At 38.3% G+C, this 21,501-nt stretch overlaps 1 protein-coding gene across 9 annotated transcripts in view; it reads right to left on the minus strand.

The window, feature by feature from the left end:
• Positions 1 to 10,497: 10,497 nt before the first annotated feature.
• PTPN13 (protein tyrosine phosphatase non-receptor type 13) overlaps positions 10,498 to 21,501 on the minus strand; it is a 242,081-nt gene continuing 231,077 nt past the window's right edge. For 8 of the 9 annotated variants that reach the window (XM_057546717.1, XM_057546713.1, XM_057546716.1 and 5 more), the window contains 6 exons: positions 21,052 to 21,200; positions 19,125 to 19,215; positions 16,161 to 16,498; positions 14,487 to 14,702; positions 13,607 to 13,669; positions 10,499 to 11,212 (listed from right to left, as the gene is read on the minus strand). In XM_057546717.1, coding sequence (XP_057402700.1) covers positions 11,117 to 11,212; positions 13,607 to 13,669; positions 14,487 to 14,702; positions 16,161 to 16,498; positions 19,125 to 19,215; positions 21,052 to 21,200 — 953 coding nt within the window. In that variant the 3' untranslated portion in view covers positions 10,499 to 11,116. Of the gene's footprint in view, positions 11,213 to 13,606; positions 13,670 to 14,486; positions 14,703 to 16,160; positions 16,499 to 19,124; positions 19,216 to 21,051; positions 21,201 to 21,501 lie in introns of all 9 variants that reach the window. The other variant, XM_057546711.1, reaches the window with a different exon arrangement.

Here is a 21,501-nt window from a genome sequence, read left to right on the forward strand (position 1 = left end):
TCCAGTGCATGAAAGGTCTGTAATTTATTTAACCATCCCTTAGTCATGGACATTTAGATAGCTTTCAACTTGGCGTTACAGTGTTGCTACAAACACTTGTGCTTTCATGCAAGTGTTTCTGTAGGATCATTTTCTAGATTTGAAAATGTGCAACCAGGCTGATGGCACATTAAAATGTTGGGCGGCGAGCTCTCTGGCAACACTGTACAGCAGTGCCTGAGAGTGTCTGGTTTTCCACAGCCACACCAGTCTTAAGAATGATCATTCTGCTTTGTGGAAATACCTCATTTAAAATTGCATTGTTAAAATTATACAATGAAGTGAAGCAGAGTATTTTTCATGGATGCTTGCTTGTTCATGTACTTTGCCTGCTTTTTTTTTTTTTTTTAAAGAAATGGCCTTTGATTGATTAATTAGTTAATTAATTAATTTTTTGGCTGCCTTGGGTCTTCGTTGCTGTGTGCGGGCTTTCTCTAGTTGCGGCGAGGGGGGGCTGCTCTTCCTTACGGTGCGCGGGCTTCTCATGGCGGTGGCTTCTCTTGTTGCAGAGCACGGGCTCTAGGGCGCGTGGGCTTCAGTAGTTGTGGCTCGCAGGCTCAGTAGTTGAGGCTCGTGGGCTCCAGAGTGCAGGCTCAGTAGTTGTGGCACATGGGCTTAGTTGTTCCACGGCATGTGGGATCTTCCCGGACGAGGGCTCGAACCCATGTCCCCTGCATTGGCAGGCAGATTCTTAACCACTGTGCCACCAGGGAAGTCCCTTTGCCTGCTTTTCTATTGTATTTTTTCCCTTTTGACTGATAAATTTTAACACATTACAGACAGTGACCCTTTGTTCTATGTTTTGTCAATATTTTACCTACCTGTTTGTCTTTTTATTTTTGTATAATTTCTTTTGCTGTACAGAAGTTTTATATTTTTTATATATACCACTTTATTAGTCTTTTAAAAAATGTTTTTTGACCTTAATATCTGTCAAATGTTAGACTATTTATACTTTTGTGTGGATTGTGACTTGGAAAAGGACCCCTCTTTGAGAATGTATTTGGTTCCTTTTCAGGGAGTTCTTTTTGGGGGTTAATACACATATTTACTAGCTGCTGTGTATACTGTCAGTAGATTAAACCCATCCTCCTTCTCTATTCTGACATTATTAAAAATATGTCCCATATATTTTCCTATAACTTTGGACTAAATATGTACATGTTTATTCCATTTTGAATTTATTTTTCTCTATGGTGTGTTAAGAATCTAATTGTCCTAACATCATACATTGAATGATTCATCTTTTCTCTACTGATATGAAATGCCACCTTCATCACATAACTTCCTATATAATGTGTTTTTGTTGGACTCCATTTGGTTCCATTTTTTCTATTTGTAAATTCTGGAGTGTGAGAAAGTGTATTGTCTGAGATTTAGTGCTTTACAATTTTATTTTGTAAGTATACTCAAGAACTTGTGGGTTATATATATAATGACAATGATTATTATGGTATTTTCACAAGTAAGGACATCTTTGTGGTAGTACAGAAAGAGCCCCATTGGGTGTCACAAGTATATTTATATGGAAAAGAAGTACACACATGTGTGACATGATTGTTAATTCTCAACTGCTGCAGTGAACATAGTAGAATTATATGTTCAGAGAGCCCCAGTTCTAAAATAAGCATTACCATGAGTTTTAAAGGATCCACAAAAAAGGAATTTCTAAATTGTTCCTCTACATAGGCACCTAACATAAAATGGTAAATTCCAGTGCTCCATTCTGAAGTATTAACTGCATGGTCAGTATTTACCACAATCAGGACAGGTCTGGAGAGAAGTCTACCAAAAGCCATCCATTAAGACAGAAACAACACAAATCAATGTAAGGGTTTGAAAGTAGTCACATTGGAAGACTGCCATTTCCAGAGATGGTTTGTAAACATGTTACTGAGAAGAACTAGAAATAGTCAAGTTGTCCAGGAGGCCACACATTATCTTTAAAAAGAAGAATGTAACTAAACAAAAGCTCTAACTGAATAAATTTTATTCTAACTGATCTCAATAATCATGCATTCATAAAAGCAGGGCCTATATGAAGCTCAGAAGGGGGGCCAGAGAAATAATGTTAAGCAGAATGAGTCCAGCTCTGTGTCTGGAAAAGAGCCAGGTGGATATTTGGGTAGCAGAGTGTAAAGAACACGGGCTTTGCCAGGGATACTTGTTGTGATCCACTTAAAGAGCTAGGACGCTTCGGGACTTGTGGGTTGAAGTCAGGTAGTCCTAGAATTGAATCCCAGCTCTGTTATTTGGACAACCTTGAGCAAGTGATAATCCCCCTGGACTTCAGTTTCCTTTCTTAAAAAGGATGATATGCTGCCCACTAGCGGGTTGGAACCAGTCCTGGGATGCCCTGGGCTCTGCAGCCAGCTGCCCTGAGACCCTGCCCAGTCTACCAACGGGCTGGCACTGGTTTTGGGAGCCTCTAGGCTGTGCAGCCAACCACACTGGGACCTAACACTGCCCACCAGTGGGCCAGCAGCCACCGCACTAGGCAGGGCCTGGCAGGCAACAAGGCCAGCGCCAGCCTCGCCTAACAGCATGCCCACTGTAGTCAGCCCTGGCATAAAAAAAGGGCCCATGCAGCCAACATAGGGGGAACCCCTAGAGCATATAGCTCTGGTGAACAGAGAGGAGTGTGCTGCTCAGACCCATAGAATGTCTCCGACATAAGGGCACTTCTCTAAGATTGGGAAACATAACCAACCTACCTAATACATACAAATACATACAAACACAGAGAATTAGGCAAAATGAAGAGACAAAGATACATGTTCCAAATGAGGAACAAGACAAAATCCCAGAAAAACTAAGTGGAGATAAGCAATGTACCCAATAAAGTTTAAGGTAACGATCATAAAGATGCTCAACAAACTCAAGAGAAAAACGGATGAACACAGTGAGAAGTTTAACAAAGAGCTAGATAATATAAAGAACCAAACAGAGCTGAAGAGTACAAGAACAGAAATAAAAAAATATACTAGAAGGAATCAACAGTAGATTAGATGATATGGAAGAATGGATCAGTGAACTGGAAGACAGCAGAGGAAATCACTCAAGCTGAAAAGAAAAACAAAAACAAACAAACAAAAAAACAGTTTAAGAGACCTCCAGGACAACATCGAGCATGCTAACATTCACATTATAGGGGTCACAGAGGAGGAGGAGAGAGAGAGAAAGGGGCAGAGAACATATTTGAAGACATAATAGCTGAAAATTTCCCTAACCTGGCAAGAAAAAAACAGGCATTCAGGTTCAGGAATCACAAAGAGTCCCAAACAAGATCAACCTAAAGAGGTCCACATTAAGACACATTGTAAGCAAAATGACAGAAATTAAAGTGAGAATCTTAAAAACAGCAAGGGAAAAGCAACTAGTTATGTACAAGGAAATTCCCATAAGACTGTCAGCTGACATTTTAGTAGACACTCTGCAGGCCAGAAGGGAGTGGCATGATATATTCAAAGTGATGGAGAAAACCTACAACCAAGAATACCCTACCCAGCAAGGCTATCATTCCGATTTGAAGGAGAGAGAAAGAGTTTTACAGAGAAGCTTTAAAAGCTAAGAGAGTTCAGCACAGCTAAATCAGCTGTACAAGAAATGTTGAAGAGATGTCTCTAAGCGGAAAAGAAAAGGCCACAGTAGAAATATGAAAATTACAAAAGGAAAAATCTCATTGGTAAAGGCAAATATACATTAAAGGTAGTAGATCAACTACTTATAAAGCTAGTAGGAAAGTTAAAAGACAAAAGTATTAAAACCATCTATATCCAAAATAATTAGTTAAGGGATACACAAAACAAAAAGATGTGAAATATGATGTCAAACACATTAAATGCGGGGAGAGGGAGCAAATATGCAGGGCTGTTACAATGCATCTGAACTTGAGATCAACTTAAATTTATATATATATATATATGTTTATATATGTATGTGTGTACAGAGCTTGTTATATTTAAACCTCATGGTAACGACAAAACCAAAAATCCAAAATAGATACACACACACAAAAGATAAAGGAGTCCAAACATTAAAGATAATCATCAAATCCTAAGGGAAGAAAACAAAAGAAGAAGAAAGGAACAAAAAAGAGCTTCAAAACAACCAGAAAACAATGAACAAAATGCCAGTAAGTATATACCTATTAATAATTACTTTAAATATAAATGGACTAAATGCTTCAAGCAAAAGACATAAAGTGGCTGAATGGATTTAAAAAGAAAAAAGACACATATATATGCTGCCTACAAGAGACTCACTTCAGATCTAAAGACACACACAGACTGAAAGTGAGGGGACTGAAAAAGGTATTGCATGCAAATGGAAAACAAAAGAAAGTTGGGGTACCAATATTTATATCAGACAAGATAGACTTTAAAACAAAGATTGTAACAAGAGACAAAGAAGAACACTACATAATGATAAAGGGATCAATCCCACAGGAAGATATAACAATTGTAAGTATATATGTACCCAACATAGGAGCACCTAAATACTTATGGCAAATATTAACAAACATTAAGGGAGAAATTGACAGTTACACAATAATAGTAGGGGACTTTAACACCTTACTTACCTCAATGGATAGATCATCCAGATGGAATATCAATAAGGAAACACTGGCTTTAAATGATGCATTAGACAAGATGGACTTAATAGATATTTATATAGAACATTCCATCCAAAGGCAGAATACAGTCTTTTCAAGGGCACATACATGGAACATTCTCCAGGATAGATCAAATGCTAGGCCACAAAACAAGTCTCAGTAAATTTAAGAAAATTGAAATCATATCAAATATCTTTTTTGACCACACTGCTATGAGACTAGAAATTAACTACAAGAAAAAAAACAAAACCTGCAAAACCCACAGATGTGGAGATTAAACAATGTGCTACTAAACAGCCAATGGGTCACTGAAGAAATCAAGGAGGAAATGAAATAATACCTGGAGACAAATGAAAATAACACAATGATCCAAAATCTTTTAGCAAAAGCAGTTCTAAGAGGGAAGTTTATGGTGATACAAGCCTACCTCAGTAAACAAGTAAAATCTCAAACAACCTAACCTCATTCCTAAAGGAAAAAAAAAAAAAAGACCAACATAACCCAAAGTTAGTAGGAGGAAGGAAATAATAAAAATCAGAGCAGATATAAATGAAATAGAGACTTAAAAAAATAGAAAAGCTCAATGAAACTAAAAGCTGTTTCTTTGAAAGGATCAACAAAATTGATAAAACTTTAGCTAGATTCATCAAGACAAAAAGAGGGCCCAAATCAGAAATGAAAAAGAAGTTACAACCAACACCACAGAAATACAAAGGATCATAAGTGGGAATTCCCTGGCAGTTGAGTGGTTAGGAGTCTGCGCTTCCACTGCAGGGGGCACAAGTTCGATCTCTGGTTGGGGAACTAAGATCCCACACGCCATGCAGTGTGGCCAAAAAAAAAAAAAGGATCATGAGAGATTACTAAGGATAATTACACACCAATAAAATGGACAACCTAGAAGAAACCGACAAAGCCCTAGAAATGCACAATATCTCAAGACTGAATCAGGAAAAAATAGAAAATATGAACAGCCCAATTATCTAAATTATCTCAATTATCAATGAAATTGAATCAGTATTTTAAAAATCCCAACAAACAAAAGTCCAGAGCCAGACAGCTTCACAGGTGAGTTCTACTAAACATTTAAAGAAGAGTTAAGGGACTTCCCTGGTGGCACAATGGTTAAGACTCCACGCTCCCAATGCAGGGGGCCTAGGTTTGATCCCTGGTCAGAGAACTAGATCCCACATGCATGCTGCAACTAAGAGTTTGCAGGCCACAACTAAGGAGCCCACGTGCCACAACTAAGACCTGGTGCAACCAAATAAATAAATAAATATTAAAAAAAAAAAAAGAGGAGTTAACACCTATCCTTCTCAAACTTGTCCAAAAAATTACAGTGGAAGGAACACTTCTGAACTCATTCTACAAGGCCAGTGTCCCCTTGTACTAAAACCAGACAAAGATACACCCCCTCCACACACACACAAACACAAACATTACAGGCCACTATTACGAATGACCATAAATGCAAAAATCCTCAACCAAATTCAACAGTACGTTAAAGGATCATACACCATGATCAAGTGGGATTTATTCCAGAGATGCAAGGATGGTTCAATATCCGGAAATCAATCAATGTGATACACCACATTGACAAACTGAAGAATAAAAATCATATGATCTATTTCAATAGATGCAGAAAAAGCTTTTGACAAAATTCAACATCTATTTATGATAAAAACTCTCCAGAAAGTGGGTATAGAGGGAACATACCTCAACATAATAAAGGCCATATATGACAAGCACATGGCTATCATAATACTCAATGGTAAAAAGCTGAAAGTACTTCCTCTAAGATCAGGAACAAGACAAGGATGCCCACTCTTGCCACTTTCATTCAACATAGTATTGGAAGTCCTAGTCATAAAAATCAGACAAGAAAAAGAAATAAAAGAAATCCAACTTGGAAAGGAAGAAGTAAAACTGTCACTGTTTGCCGATAACATGATACTATACATAGAAAATCCTAAAGTCAACACCAGAAAACAACTGGTGTTTCTAGAACTAGAGCTCATCAATGAATTCAGTAAAGTTGCAGGATACAAAATTAATATATAGAAATCTGTTGTGTTTCTATACACCAACAACAAACTATCAGAAGGAGAAATTAAGAAAATAATTCCATTTACAATCACATCAAAAAAGAATAAAATACTTAGGTATAAATCTAAGGAGGTGAAAGACCTGTAACTCAGAAAACTGTAAGGTACTGATGAAAGAAAGTGAAGATGACACAAACAAATGGAAAGATATACTGTACTCATGGATTGGAAAAATTATTATTGTTAAAGTGACTGTACTACCCAAAGGCAATCCTTATCAAAATACCAATGGAATTTTTCACTGAACTAGAACAAATAATTCTAAAGTTTGTATTAAACTCAAAAGAACCTGAATAGCCAAAACAATACCGAGAAAGAACAGAGGTGAAAGCATCACACACTTTGATTTCAAACTATACTACAAAGCTACAGTAATAAAACAGTATAGTACTGGCACAAAAACAGACATAGATCAATGGAACAGAATAGAGAGCTCAGAAACGATCTCACACTCATATGTGGCATTAATCTACAACAAATGAGGCAAGAATATACAATGGGAAAAAGACAGCCTCTTCAATAAATGGTGTTGGGAAAACTGGACAGCTAAATGCAAAAGAATCAAGCTAGACTATTTCTCATGCCATATACAAAAATAAACTCAAAATGGATTAAAGACTTAAATATAAGACCTGAAACCATAAAAATTCTAGAAGAAGACATAGGTGGTATGCTCTTTGACATGGGTCTTAGCAATAATGTTTTGGCTATGTCTCCTCAGAAAAGGAAACAAAAGCAGAAATAAACAAGTGGGACAATATCTGACATTATCGAACTGTAGAATCAATCCCAGCAACTGTCTACTTCTGAACTTGTTTTCTTAAAGAAAGAAACCTCTAATTTGTGTAAGTCTGTAGGGCTAGTTTTTGCTTACTTGCAGTCAAGTGCAATTCCAAATTGATATATTAAAATTTAGATTGGATTTAAAATATTATGCAGGTCAATGGAATATTTGTTACATTTATCTCCTCCATAACAAGGTACCTTGAATTATGTAAAATGGGAACACATTGTCCACTGTCAAGACATCTGACTGAAGGATTGCTTTGGTGAGTTGTTAATTTCTTGGATGTATCACATTGCATTTAGATAACTAGATTTTTTTTTTTTTGGCCTCCTTGTATCTCTGTTGCTGTGCGTGGGCTTTCTCTAGTTGTGGCAAGCAGGGGCTACTCTTTGTTGTGGTGTGCGAGTTTCTCATTGCAGTGGCTTCTCTTGTTGTGGAGCACAGGCTCTAGGCACACGGGCTTCAGTAGTTGCGGCACACAGGCCCTAGAGTGCGCGGGCTTCGGTAGTTGTGGCGTGTGGGCTCAGTAGTTGCGGTGCGCGGGCTCTAGGGCACATGGGCTTCAGTAGTAGTTGTGGTGTGTGGGCTCAGTAGTTGTGGCTCACAGGCTCTAGAGTGCAGGCTCAGTGGTTGTGGCACATGGGCTTAGTTGCTCCACAGCATGTGGGATCTTCCCGGACCAGGGCTTGAACCCGTGTCCCCTGCATTGGCAGGCGGATTCTTAACCACTGCACCACCAGGGAAGTCCCAAACAGACTTAAAACCAAGAGATCTAGCAGGCTGTTTGGAACCACAGATGTGAACACCTGACCTTTTCTCAATAGCCATTTCTCTTCTTTTTATCATAATACAGAAATATTTCTACTAATGACATATACCAAACTTGGGGACAAAATGATGTATCCAATCTTGCAGTGACTATATTAAGATACATTCTTTTAAAATATACAACTTTAGTTCAGTTTTATAAATAGATTCCATCACAACTTGTGCTTCTCCTTCTATAGCAGAGAGTTGTCTGTCACTGGGAATCAGCTGCTCAACCAACTCATTTCCCAGCTTCCTTGTGCTTAGGGGCCCTGTTTGGCCAGTCCTTGCTGATAGAATGAATGGCAGTGATGTGCTTTGTTTCCAGGCCTGCCCAGCTCAAAAAATCCCCCACAGGTGTCCCTGCTCTTTCCCCCCTTTCTGGCTGGGGAAATGGAAACGATTCCCAGGATGACCTTGGAAGCTATGTGTTATTACAGAAACTCCATCAGCCTGGGTTCCTAACGGTCAGAGGGAGGAGAGCTGCCCTGCTGAGCTGTTCTCTTGCCCAGATCTCTTAGATAGACTTCTATTGTGTATGAGCCATTATACGTTTGGGTGTATATTTTATAGTACTTAGCTATCTAATGTGCGCTAGGAGCCAAGTAGTATTTATTCATTCATTGGCTATTGGAGTGTCTCCATGTGCCACCCTGGCTCTGTGGCTTTGCCATGCTTTCTAACCAGCGTGGCCCTAGCAAATGGCTCACCCTGTTCCATGGTAGTGGAGCCACGTCCCAGATGAGGGCAGTAACATTTTTTACTGTAATTAAGTTTCCAGAGCTTCCCTGTTGGTGCAGTGGTTAAGAATCCGCCTGCCAATGCAGGGGACACGGGTTCAAGCCCCGGTCCGGGAAGATCCCACATGCCGCGGAGCGACTAAGCCCGTGTGCCACAACTACTGAGCCTGCGCTCTAGAGCCCGCAAGCCACAACTACTGAGCCTGAGTGGCACAACTACTGGAGCCCGCGTGCCTAGAGCCCGTGCTCCACAACAAGAGAAGCCACCGCAATGAGAAGCCCGCGCACGCAACAAAGACCTAACACGGCCAAAAATAAATAAAATAAATAAATTTATTAAAAAAAAAAAAGTTTCCATTCAGGGTTTGTAAATCGAAACCCACATTTTCTTCCCACAGTTTCCATTTCCTAGCTACATTCTTTCCAGACAAAGGATCCTTCTCCAGCTTTCCCCCTCCATTTCTGTTGACTTCAGATGGTAGCTAATCACCTCCAGCTGTACTGGCTCCTAGACCCTGCTGGCCTTGTTTCCTGTGCTTATGACAGGAAAACAAGGTCTCATGATTCCAACTCACTCAGTAGTTTCTAAAAATCTTTTAAAGCAGTAGAAACCTTTTTTCCAAATCTTTAGCTACAACTCGATCTGTAGAAACTGTTCTGATTGAAGTGGAAGTGATGGTGGTGATACTTCTCGTGCCAGATTCAGAGCCACTTCTGAGGTAGGATTCAAACTTGCTACCTGGTGAGGAGTCACACACATCCCTCTGGGGTTTTGTGCATTTCCTGACACTGTCTTCTGCCCTTAAATAGCCTCAGCTCTTCAGGAGTAGGTCCCAGAAAATCATTGCACTTGGGTCAGATCAGAAATTCCAGTTAACTAGCTCAGAATTGGTCAATCTTATGAGAATCAACCAAGCAGTTTCTGGGGTCTTGGGATGGCATCACTCACGACTGAGTGGAGGAATGCTGTCACAATTAGGAGTAGTGAAAAACGTTCAGTATTGAGAATCAGAAGAAGGTTCTTTGAAGCCAATCTCTTCCCTTTAGGCAGAATCAAATATAAACCTCCCAGGTAGTGTGATATTGTTTTCTTTCATGAGATAGTCTGAGTTTTACAACAAGTAAGACTTGAAAATTCTGACTCATGTACAGGTCAGGCTCACGGGAAGGCAGCAGGAAGGGAGAATGAATTTCTTAGCCACTGTTAGTCAGTACTTGATCCTCACCATCAGAGCCTGGAAGATCTACCAGGGGTTCTGACAACACTCCCAGGGTCTGTGGCTGGCACAACCGGGACCCAGTAGGGATATGGAAGTTGGGGTCCAGAAGTTCCTGCCTTCCCAGAGGCCTGGAATGTTGTTAAAAAATAGCACACTGAAAATGTTTAACTTGTCTGCACACACTTTTGGCTTGTTCATGTTTTAATGTGTATTTTTATTTACAAAGTGAGATGATGTATAACATGATGCAGTTACAAACATTGGATATGTCCATTTTCATGAAAAAGTATATAAATATATTACAGGAAGTTCTAGATAGTAAACATTAGAAATTGATATAGTAAACGTTTGCTACCTTTTTTTCTATGCCAATATTACTGTCATTTAAAGCTTAAATACTGGTTTCAAGTATCCCCTATAAAATAGCTCTAGTTTTAAAAAAATACTGGAAAATAATTTCGCTATAAACAAGATTGGTGCGTTAAAAATAGACTCAGTGTGTCCTTGTAACAATGTCAACTAGAGTCAAATGCTGCCTTAATCATCCCTAAGATCTGCATTATTCAGTTAGTGTTAAAAAAAATCTTTGATAATTATCACAGGTTAAAGTAGCTGTAAACATACAGCATTTACCATTATTTATTGTTATTAAGAATGCCCCTCTAAGGTAGAGGAGAATAAGCATAATGATGTTTTATGGACTTACTGCCCTGTGATCTTTATTTTAAATGGACAGCAGGAGCGTCTGCTGGAAGTTAGCAGAGAAATGGACAGACGTCCAGAAGGCTGTTCTTGTCAGGTCATTTCAGAGGCGGGGCCTGCTCTTTCTCCTCTTCTTCAGCTTGAAGACGTGTCAGGACATAAAGGATGACTTGATAGCAGAAAATATACTGATCCTATAGCCGCCCCCCCCCCACCCCAAAAAAAGAGGAAAAAAAAAAAGAGAGGGAGAGAAGACTTTAGATGTATAATGTGAATATATATATATACATATAGCTTCACCACTACTGGAAGTGATGCTTGAGTAATTTTGAAAATATGAAAACTTGTGTTATAGGGTTGAATGTAAGAAGCAGGGTATAGAATTGTGCACTGTCACAAAAATTATAAGAAACAGAAACCAGATTGACAAAATGTGGAGGGAAGAAGCCTTGGGGGTGGGTGGTGAGTGCTAACTGAAGTTGTCTCTGATGGGTGGGCCACTTCTATTTTTTTGTGCTTTGGTGATTTTTATGATTTGCTTTTATAATGGAAAAATAAACTTCCTACAAAATTTCCTCTAGACTTATTGAACTCATCTTGATGTTTTGAAATGTCAAGAAATTAATACCCAAGGAACTACACAAAATAACTGTCTTTAAATATTTTGGAACAAAAGAATATTTTTGATTTCAAAAATCAATGTTTTTTTGAAAATTAACTTTTTCAGTGAAATTAACTCTCTATTAAGTTGACAGTGCAGGGATCTGAGTTTTCCTGTTACTTGGCAAGGAATTAATGAGCCTGAAAATAAATGGGAAAAATTCACAGTATACTAAGTGGAAAGTAACAGTAATAACTACAGTTGAATCTCATTTAAAACAGTTGTGTGCATGTGAGCACACACACTGTGCACTAAAGAATGTTCGGAATGTTGCCTAAAATGTTAACAACTCTGAAGAAGAGGAATACAAGTAACCCTTGTATTTCCTTTTGCCCATTTGAATTTTAATTTGCCCACATTTTCCACACATTTATCCTTGACTTTCTCTCACGCCACAAACAATCCATTAGCAAACACTTCACATAATGCCCTTTTCTCCCTACATCCACACTCACCACTCCAATCTGGGCCACCACTGCTTGCCACCTAACCAACCTCCTGCTTCTAACCCTGCACCCTCCTTCCCAATTCAATTTGGTCTTGTTTTAACACAGCAGCCAGAGTGTCCTTTAAAATGGGAGTCAGATCATGTCATTCTATACAGACAATTCTGCGATGGCTCCGTCTCACTCAGAGGGAAGCCCAGGCCCTGGCCCTGTCACCTCCCCTTGCACTTCCCCTCCGGCTGCCTCCACCTCAGACACACTGGCCATGATTATTCTCGAACACACAAGACCCACTCCCACCTTGGACCTCCTCGCAGGTGGTTCTGTCTGCCTGAAAGGCTCTTACCCCCAGACATCTGCATGACCACCTGCTTCCCGTCCTTCAAATCTTTGCTCAAGGGTTACGTCCTCAGTGGTGCCACTCTATTTAAAATAGCACCCCAACCTGCCATGACTCATCCTCTTTACCCTACTCTTTTTCCCTCTAAAGCACGTATCACTTTCAAAGATCCTATATCGTTTACTCAGTTAAATAATAATAATAAAAATAAATAATAATAATAATAAACTAATAATAATAATAAATAATAATAAACTCAGGTTTATTATCTGCCTTCCTCATCACCATCCACTAGAAGATCTTTGTTATTCCATCAGGGATCTTCATCTTATTCACTGATATGTTCCAAGCATCTAGAAGAGTGCCTGGCATATAGTAGGCACTTAATAAACATCTGTTAAACAAGTGAACTTCCTGGGTCTAAAGAACTGCTTATACAAATCAGTATGTTTTTGTTACCTAGAAAAATATGACTGTGAATCAGCTTAATATTTAGGAGACTTAATTTGAATTAAAAAGGTATATGAAGTGAAAGTAGGCAAATTTAAATTTTAAAAATAGTAAACTTCTATATTCTTCAAGAGGTAGAGATAAATGAATTTATAGATATATGAAACTAGCTTCCACATCCCTCCCCCAATACAGACAAAAAGGGTAATGGAGCTATGCAGAGCAGACAGACGGTCTAAGTAATGCAGTCCCTGGGAAGGACCCAAGTCTGTAGGTCAGTGGGTGATTTAACCCATGTTTTGACTTCAGGTAAGAGAAATGAAAATGATCAAAACAGAGGATAAATGAACACTTTCCCAAGGGTGCCTTCTCCAAGCTAAGCAACTCCGTCCTCCCTTCCTGCCTTCTGGTCAATGCTGTTGAATCCATTCCCTCTCCGGAAATTTCTGTAGCAAGAAGATTACCTTTTATCTCTTTTTTAGGTTGGAAATGGGGAAGGAATGCCACTAATTACATGCTATTTTGTTCCACCCCCAATTTTTGCCCCCAATATACCATCCTATTCTCTGTAATCTATTCATTGTAGATATTGCATTTCCTCATTTTTTAAACTAAAAGGCAACATTTAAAAAAGATAGTCTAGAAATGTTTTCACAAAAATCTTCATTAGAAGGCACCGGCCAACACTCACCTCTGTCTGAACCATTCCATGTCGTTGTAGTCTCATGCAGCGCACTAAATCAGAGATGTCAAACTGCCAAAGGAAACAGAATCTGTATGTTAAATAAAAAGGATAACTGAATTTGAACCCCAAAGATTCACTAAGGAGTGGCTTACATAGATTTCTGCACCCCAGTCTCCTTCCCCTTCTAGCAGTCTTGAGAAACTGTTCTGGACAAAATTAAGTTGGTGAACTGACTTTGCCATCATTTGATAATTTTATTTATGATTTTTTTTTAAGAATTAGGAAGGTTATTCTATTTGAAAATCCCCAACAGAAATGCTCTTCCCTCTGAAATCTGACTAATTTCTAATATCTCCATTAAAAAAAAAAAAAAGGCAAAGTATTTTTCCTACATTTTGCGGCTCAGAATAAAATTCCTGATCTTTTTATTTTCCCAAGGGAGAAACAGACTATTTCATTTGTCCTACTTAAATTATCATGAGAGTGTGAAGAGCAAGACAGAACTGTTTTTAGCAAATTCTTCAAGAGGTAATGATTTTAATTACATATTCTGTGTACTAAGATATTCTAACATTCTAAGCATGATTTATACTAATTTAGGTTTTAAGTAAGATTATACTCTTATTAGCTTTAATTAGTAATAATTTAAAAAATTGGGAGTAATTGTTTAGAGATAGACTATTTAGCATCAATTTGCATAACAAAGTATTTCCCACCTATAGGTAACAATAACAAAAAACCCAGTAAAATAAATATAAGTTTGAAGTATTATTTCTTCTTGATTATGGCCTATGCAGTTTTGAACGTTTACTAAAATACAATTCCATGTAGTAAGAAAATTGTCATTCATACAAACTGATAAATAAAAAAAATTCCGAGTACTCACTTCAAGATCTTGACTGATTAATCCTAGAACCACATCTATGCATATCAGGGTCCCTGAACGTCCAATGCCGGCGCTGCAGTGTGTGGTGATTGGGCCCGATCTATGAATGTGTCTCATGTAAGAGATAAAAGTGAGCAAGTCGTCTGGCTGAGAAGGTGTATCGTGGTCTGGCCAGGCAGTGAAATTCAGATGAGAAATATGTCGCACCTCTCCTGTCTGAAATTGTACAACAGAATAAGTAGATAAAGGCATACTATGTTGTTCACATATAATTAGTTCTTCTTATTATTTTGTCCTTTTAAATTTTGACTTGGCCATTGGATTAGGTCCAAGGAAAAGTGAAAGACAGACTCCATCAAACAACACACTGAGGGCCTTTATCAAGGAGGTTACTAGATCCACACTTTAAATATTGGTAAAAACGACTTTTTGGAAACCCTAAAAGCAAATTTACGTTTTGATATGAATAGCAACCTTTTTTAATGATCCCATTTCAAATTCACCTTAGATAAAAGCCACAGTCATGGCAGTGGCTTAAAAGCGCTACATGATGTGGCCCGGCTACCTCTCAGACCTAACCTCTTGCTCCTGGCCACTTTGCTCCAGCCATAGGGGCCTCTCTGGTTCCTTAAAAACAGCAGGCACAGTTCAGTCTCAGGGCCTTTGCACTTGCTCTTTCTGACTGAAATGCTTCCCTCCCCTGAGATATCCCTGTGATGATGTTTTTCTCACAGCATCCTCAACACCAGTACCTTTTCATTAGAAAGTAAGGTCCATGAGGTCAGGGATTTCCTTTTGTTTGTGTTGTTAACTTCTGAATCACTATATTCCAAAACAGGGCCTAAGCTCTATAAACATGCGTTGATTAAATAAACAAGTCATTTAAGGAATATTGAACAATTGTGCTAGCATAAGTAATGGGTAGGCTGGTGTAAATGAATAAGGAAGTATAATCTTTAATTCTTTGTAAAATCACAAATCAAAAATCATGAAGGAATTTCTCAGGCTGTGTTTACATGCCACCAATAACACTGAGTCAGTAAGTTTTGTTTCTATGAAAGTAAAATTATTCTGTTTCTTTAACAAAGTTAAAATGCCAATAGGAAACACATTACTCAAACTGAGTATTACTGGGTGGAGGAAGGAAATAAAGTGAGGGGGTGTGGAGGTGAGGAAACAGTAGCAGCTTTACTTAAGGTATACCCACTTATCTAATTCAAGCTAAATTTATTCAGTGCTTAGGTGGCTGCAATAGGAATTACCTGAATAACAAACATTTATGCTACAATTGTTCCTGTATTACCAAATACGTTGTCTTTATGGGGGAATATTTGCTACTTAGAGGTTTTTAAAAAACAGTTTTATTGAGTCTACTTAGAGGTCTGACCTGAAAAATATGTTTCCAGCACATAGCTTCTGAGCCATTCTGTGCTATCTATCACAAAGCAAAGGATGATGGTTGATCCTGTAAAAGTCCTGTATTATCATTTTCATTTAATACAGTACATACTGGAGGAAACTATTCAGCAGAATTCATGAAGAGGGTCACATTTAAGCTTATATTAGATTAAGGATAGTAGATGGAATTAGTTCCACTGAAATGGGACCCAAGAAGTCACTGGCTTTTATTCAGAAACCCATTGATATAATCATGGAAAGATTTAATCCACGTACCTGAATGTCTTCTAGGGTCATTGCCCTTACTACAAAGCCCTTTAGCTGCTGCACTCTCACAAGAGCCAGTCGAAGCCTGTCGCTGACCATTGTTGTTTTGCCTAGGACATTAGGCCAATAGCGCTGGCATTTGATTTTTTCCCCTTCTACTTCTTGGGTCATCATGGCTATCACTGTGGATTTTTGCTCCCAAATCATCTGCCAGAAATCTCCAACGGTTGTAGGGAGAGGTCCTTGGCAGGCAATGTAGACGAATTCTTCTCTCCCCACTGGTATCTTAATGAAGCTGGCGTTGATATATCCACCTTCATCTCCAAGAGGCACTCTTGTAGCATCGTCTGTGAATTTCCAACCACAAAACAGAACCATCTATATCATGCATTTTTAAACAAGAGCCCTATAGACAAGGTGAGTCAAAGATTATTAGAATTTCCTCATAACCATAGATGAAATCACAAAAACATTTTAATAAACGCATATTTTCAAACTGCAGTACAGTCAAATCATTTTGCACATTTCCCTCATATTATAAGTATATTTAAGATGTCAACTCAGTTTCGGAAAAAATTAGATATTGTTCACATAGATTTGGTTGGAAAAAAATCAAAATTAATAAATTAATGAATGCATTTAGAACTTCTTAATAACTAGGGAAACACAACTTTGCTACTTCTCCATTGTTATTTTAATAATGATGACGATAGTAAATTTAATATGAATGAAAATTTTGAAAATGATTTCATAAAAATTAGTATTACAGTGAAACTATTACTTATTACAAATATAATTGGCACAATTAATTCTTGCTTATCTAATTATAGTCTTTTGAGTAAGCAGCCAAAATAATAAACTAACTCAGTAAATAAAAAGGTAGCTCACTTTATTCTCCAGGCATTGTAATTTCATATAGTCAAAATACACATTTTCAAACCAAGCTCCCCCAGTAAAAAGTGTATATAAACCATCTCATCCAAGGGAATTAATCTGTATGTACTTATACATTAGAAGTCATTTCAATCTCAAATATAACTGGTTATTTCTGTGATTACCAAATTATGACATTTAGTAATAGAGTTCAAAATCCTCCATCAATTGCCCTTCTATTATTTGACTTCTATCTCTTGATCCACGGAAACAAATCTACTCAGTAGTTTTGGATTTATGGCTTATCCCATTCTGCTTTGAGATACTAGTCTGCCATTTTTTTTGCCCGAAACAATTAGCACCTACTTTATGCCAAACCATGATCTATTCCATTTTAAAAATCCTGTATAAGATTCAATTCTTAAAGGAAGTTTTCTAAAATGAATTTTGTGTCTTCCACCTTGATTGAAAAAATTCAATTGTATTATTATTTATTGCATGATGTGTCACTATTGGTTATGTTATTTATCTTTGAATTTATGACTTCCTGGCAAAGATAAGGTCAGTATGTCATATCATGTAATCCAACATGATTATATATGTAAATGTGGCTTGTGATTATTATAAGAAGTTGCTAGATGTTAATATTTTAGCCATATACATATATTCATATATATATATATTTTTTTAAAAACATCTTTATTGGAGTATAATTGCTTTACAATGGTGTGTTAGTTTCTGCTTTATAACAAAGTGAATCAGTTATACATATACATAAGTTCCCATATCTCTGCCCTCTTGCGTCTCCCTCCCTCCCACCCTCCCTGTCCCACCCCTCTAGGTGGTCACAAAGCACCGAGCTGATCTCCCTGTGCTATGCGGCTGCTTCCCACTAGCTATCTATTTTACATTTGGTAGTGTACATATATATATATATATTTTTTTTTTTTTAATTAATTAATTTATTTATTTTTGGCTGTGTTGGGTCTTCGTCTCTGTGCGAGGGCTTTCTCCAGTTGGGGCAAGCGGGGGCCACTCTTCATTGCGGTGTGCGGGCCTCTCACTATCGCGGCCTCTCCTGTTGCGGAGCACAGGCTCCAGACGCGCAGGCTCAGTAGTTGTGGCTCACGGGCCTAGTCGCTCCGCGGCATGTGGGATCTTCCCAGACCAGGGCTCGAACCCGTGTCCCCTGCATTGGCAGGCAGACTCTTAACCACTGCGCCACCAGGGAAGCCCTATATATTTTTTAAAAACCACATTGATTGGTGAAATGGGTGAAATATGGGTAAAAAGAATTGCTATTTTTTTCTTCCTGTTATCTTAAACAATTCAAAGTACAATGTAACTTGGTAGTCCCATGGTGGCCACACACACGTATACAGCTGTTATTTACCACAGACATTTCTCTAAACTTAAAATAGTAGAATAGATTTGATTGTGACACATGAACTAAGAAATTGCTTATCTAGAAGCCAATTCCTATTTTTAAAAAGACTTTAAAAATTCATCAATGTCTGAAGAAATGTTTAAGATGCCTCTAATCAATTTTCAGAATACACAGATAATTTTATAAATTTATTTATTTATTTATTTATTTATTTATTTATTTATTTTTGGCTGCGTTGGGTCTTTGTTGCTGTGCACGGGCTTTCTCTAGTTGCGGTGAGCGGGGGCTACTCTTCATTGCGGTGCGCAGGCTTCTCACTGCAGTGGCTTCTCTTGTTGCAGAGCACTGGCTCTAGGTGCACGGGCTCAGTAGTTGTGGCTCGCGGGCTCTAGAGCACAGGCTCAGTAGTTGTGGCACACGGGCTTAGTTGCTCTGCAGCATGTGGGATCTTCCCGGACCAGGGCTTGAATCTGTGTCCCCTGCATTGGCAGGCGGATTCTTAACCACTGCACCACCAGGGAAGCCCCACAGATAATTTTAAAAGAATTCAGATTGTATATATAAATTTATTTGTTACTGATGTAAATCTCTGAATGTGTGTGCCTGCGTGTGTGCACACTTACGTGAGAGATAAGGTAAACTAGCACATAAGTTTTAAATCAGTTTAAATTATATTAAACATACATTTGATTTGAAGCCAAATTGGAACTTACAGGGAAGTATATTTTTATATCGGTTCTTCCTTCTGTTTTCCTTAGTTTGTCCAATTAGACACTGATCCAAAGGTTTTAATTCTTGAAGATTCTGTAAGCAAAAGTGGAAATAAAATTAAATTTGTTGAGATAAATAGTAATTCAGTAATGATTGCAAATGCTTTTTTTAAAAATAAATTTATTTATTTTATTTATTTTTATTTTTGGCTGCCTTGGGTCTTTGTTGCTGCGCGTGGGCTTTCTCTAGTTGCAGCGAGTGGGGGCTGCTCTTCGTTGTGGTGTGCGGGCTTCTCATTGCGGTGGCTTCTCTTGTTGTGGAGCACGGGCTCTAGGCACTTGGGCTTCAGTAGTTGTGGCTTGTGGTTCTAGAGCACAGGCTCAGTAGTTGTGGTGCACAGGCTTAGTTGTCCTGCGGCATGTGGGATCTCCCGGACCAGGGCTCAAACCCGTGTCCCCTGCATTGGCAGGTGGATTCTTAACCACTGAGCCACCAGGGAAGCCCCTGCAAATGCTTTAAATGTGCAGGGTGCAAAACTGACTATTGATCAGGGCAAATTTGACTGTTAAGAAACAGATATGTCCTGTCAAGACAAATAAGCCTGCAGTCCCAATACTAATTCAATATACCAGTTGTTGAAATATACTGTTGCAAATATCTTTAACATGTTGTAGTCAACTAACTTCGTGAGGCAGCAGTTTGTATCTTAATTTTAAATTTCAGCTTAAAGATGTCTATAATTTCATTTTAGAAAAAAACCCCACAATTCATGAAAACAATTTTGGCTTAAAGTAATGAGCTGGAGCAGAATTTCTTGCATTACTGTCTCTGGGGTCACAGAATATTCCACGAGGTAGAATTGTGGTAAGGCAGTCCTAAATTCTAAAGTCAACTCTTTCTCACTTTTCATTCACTCATTAATTAATCCATCCATCCATCTAGCCATCCAAGTCAACCAATATACATTGAAAATGCCTACTATAAGCAAGGCACTGTAATAAGTGCTGGGAATACACTAGAGAAAGAAGATGCGATTTGGGCTGTCCTGGAGACCACAGGCTACTGGGAGAAAGAGGCAGTAAAAGAGTAAACAAACAAATATTGCGATATATGCTTTGAAGAAATTAACAAGCTGCTGTGATACAGAAAAATAAACATCTGCTTTATAAAGGGTTGTGATGGAAGGTCTCTGAGATGGTAATATTTAAACTTAAGACCTTAAAGAAGAAATCACGTCTGCAAAATGGAGAGAAAGAGTATAACTTAACATTGTGAACCTGTTTCCAAATCCATACAATGGGATTTAAAATATTTTGAGCATTATACACAAAGCATCTAGCACACTGTTGAAGCTCTCAGTAGAAGTTATCTCCTTTCACTTCAGGGTCTACGAAAAGCTCAGGATGTGGGCAAGTAAGCAGATGGTTTGAGGGAGATGGGCAAGGTAGACCCCCAAACCACAGTGGTGCTACATTATTCTTTGGCCTAGTGGTAAGTAATGGATGGGGCCAGCAAGACCACAGGAGCAAGGCCTCTGAAGCACTGCTGCTTTGAACTGGGGGGCACATTCTTGGAGCTGTATTAAAATAAAAACTGTTGCTAACGATGAATCACATCCTTAGTGTATTAACTATGAAGTTTAGTGGATGGTTGGAATTGATACTTGACTTTTTAAAAAAACTCTTTAGCCTTACATATGAGGATAATCTTCAGGGAGATTTATCAAGCTCCGAAGCTGCTAAAGAGATCCCTTTAAATCAATACTATTAGGATCCTAATTAGAAAAATTAATTTACTGCTAGAAATGACAAGATGGTGCTTTTATAGTTGGAAGTTGTAAAGTAATAGACATTTTCAAGATTCTTAAAATTTCTCCTAACCTTGCAGAAAACTTTGTTGGAGAAAGAACCATTGTCAAAAGTCCCTTACCTCTAGCTCCTTAGACGGAATTCCTTGATCTAGTAAACCCCGCAACATTCGAATGACTGATTTCAACTCCGAACCGGTGTATTTACTGGAGGGAAGCACTTTGACAATGGGGAGTGTGGTGAGCTCCTCATCTGTCAGAAAGGGATGACCTAACAAGAAGACGGCAGGTGATTTAAAAAAAAAAAAAAAATTCCCCCCAGAATTGATTTAGCCAATAAGAGAGCTAATTTTAGCCAGTAAGAGAACCAATTTGATCCTATTCTCACCTCATCTATTTTTTACAAAAGTGAGAGTCTTTGAATTAATAAGGCAATAGAACTAATAATTAGGCAGATAACTACAATCATCAAAGGAAAATCCTGGCCATAGCAAGATCCTTGTACCCAACTTTTAAGGGAACACCTCACTGACTGTTCAGAGTTCTTAAGGCTCTTGGCTGTCAATTTCTTA

Source organism: Balaenoptera acutorostrata, chromosome 5, assembly GCF_949987535.1.
Source record: "Balaenoptera acutorostrata chromosome 5, mBalAcu1.1, whole genome shotgun sequence".
Classification (NCBI taxonomy): domain Eukaryota; kingdom Metazoa; phylum Chordata; class Mammalia; order Artiodactyla; family Balaenopteridae; genus Balaenoptera; species Balaenoptera acutorostrata.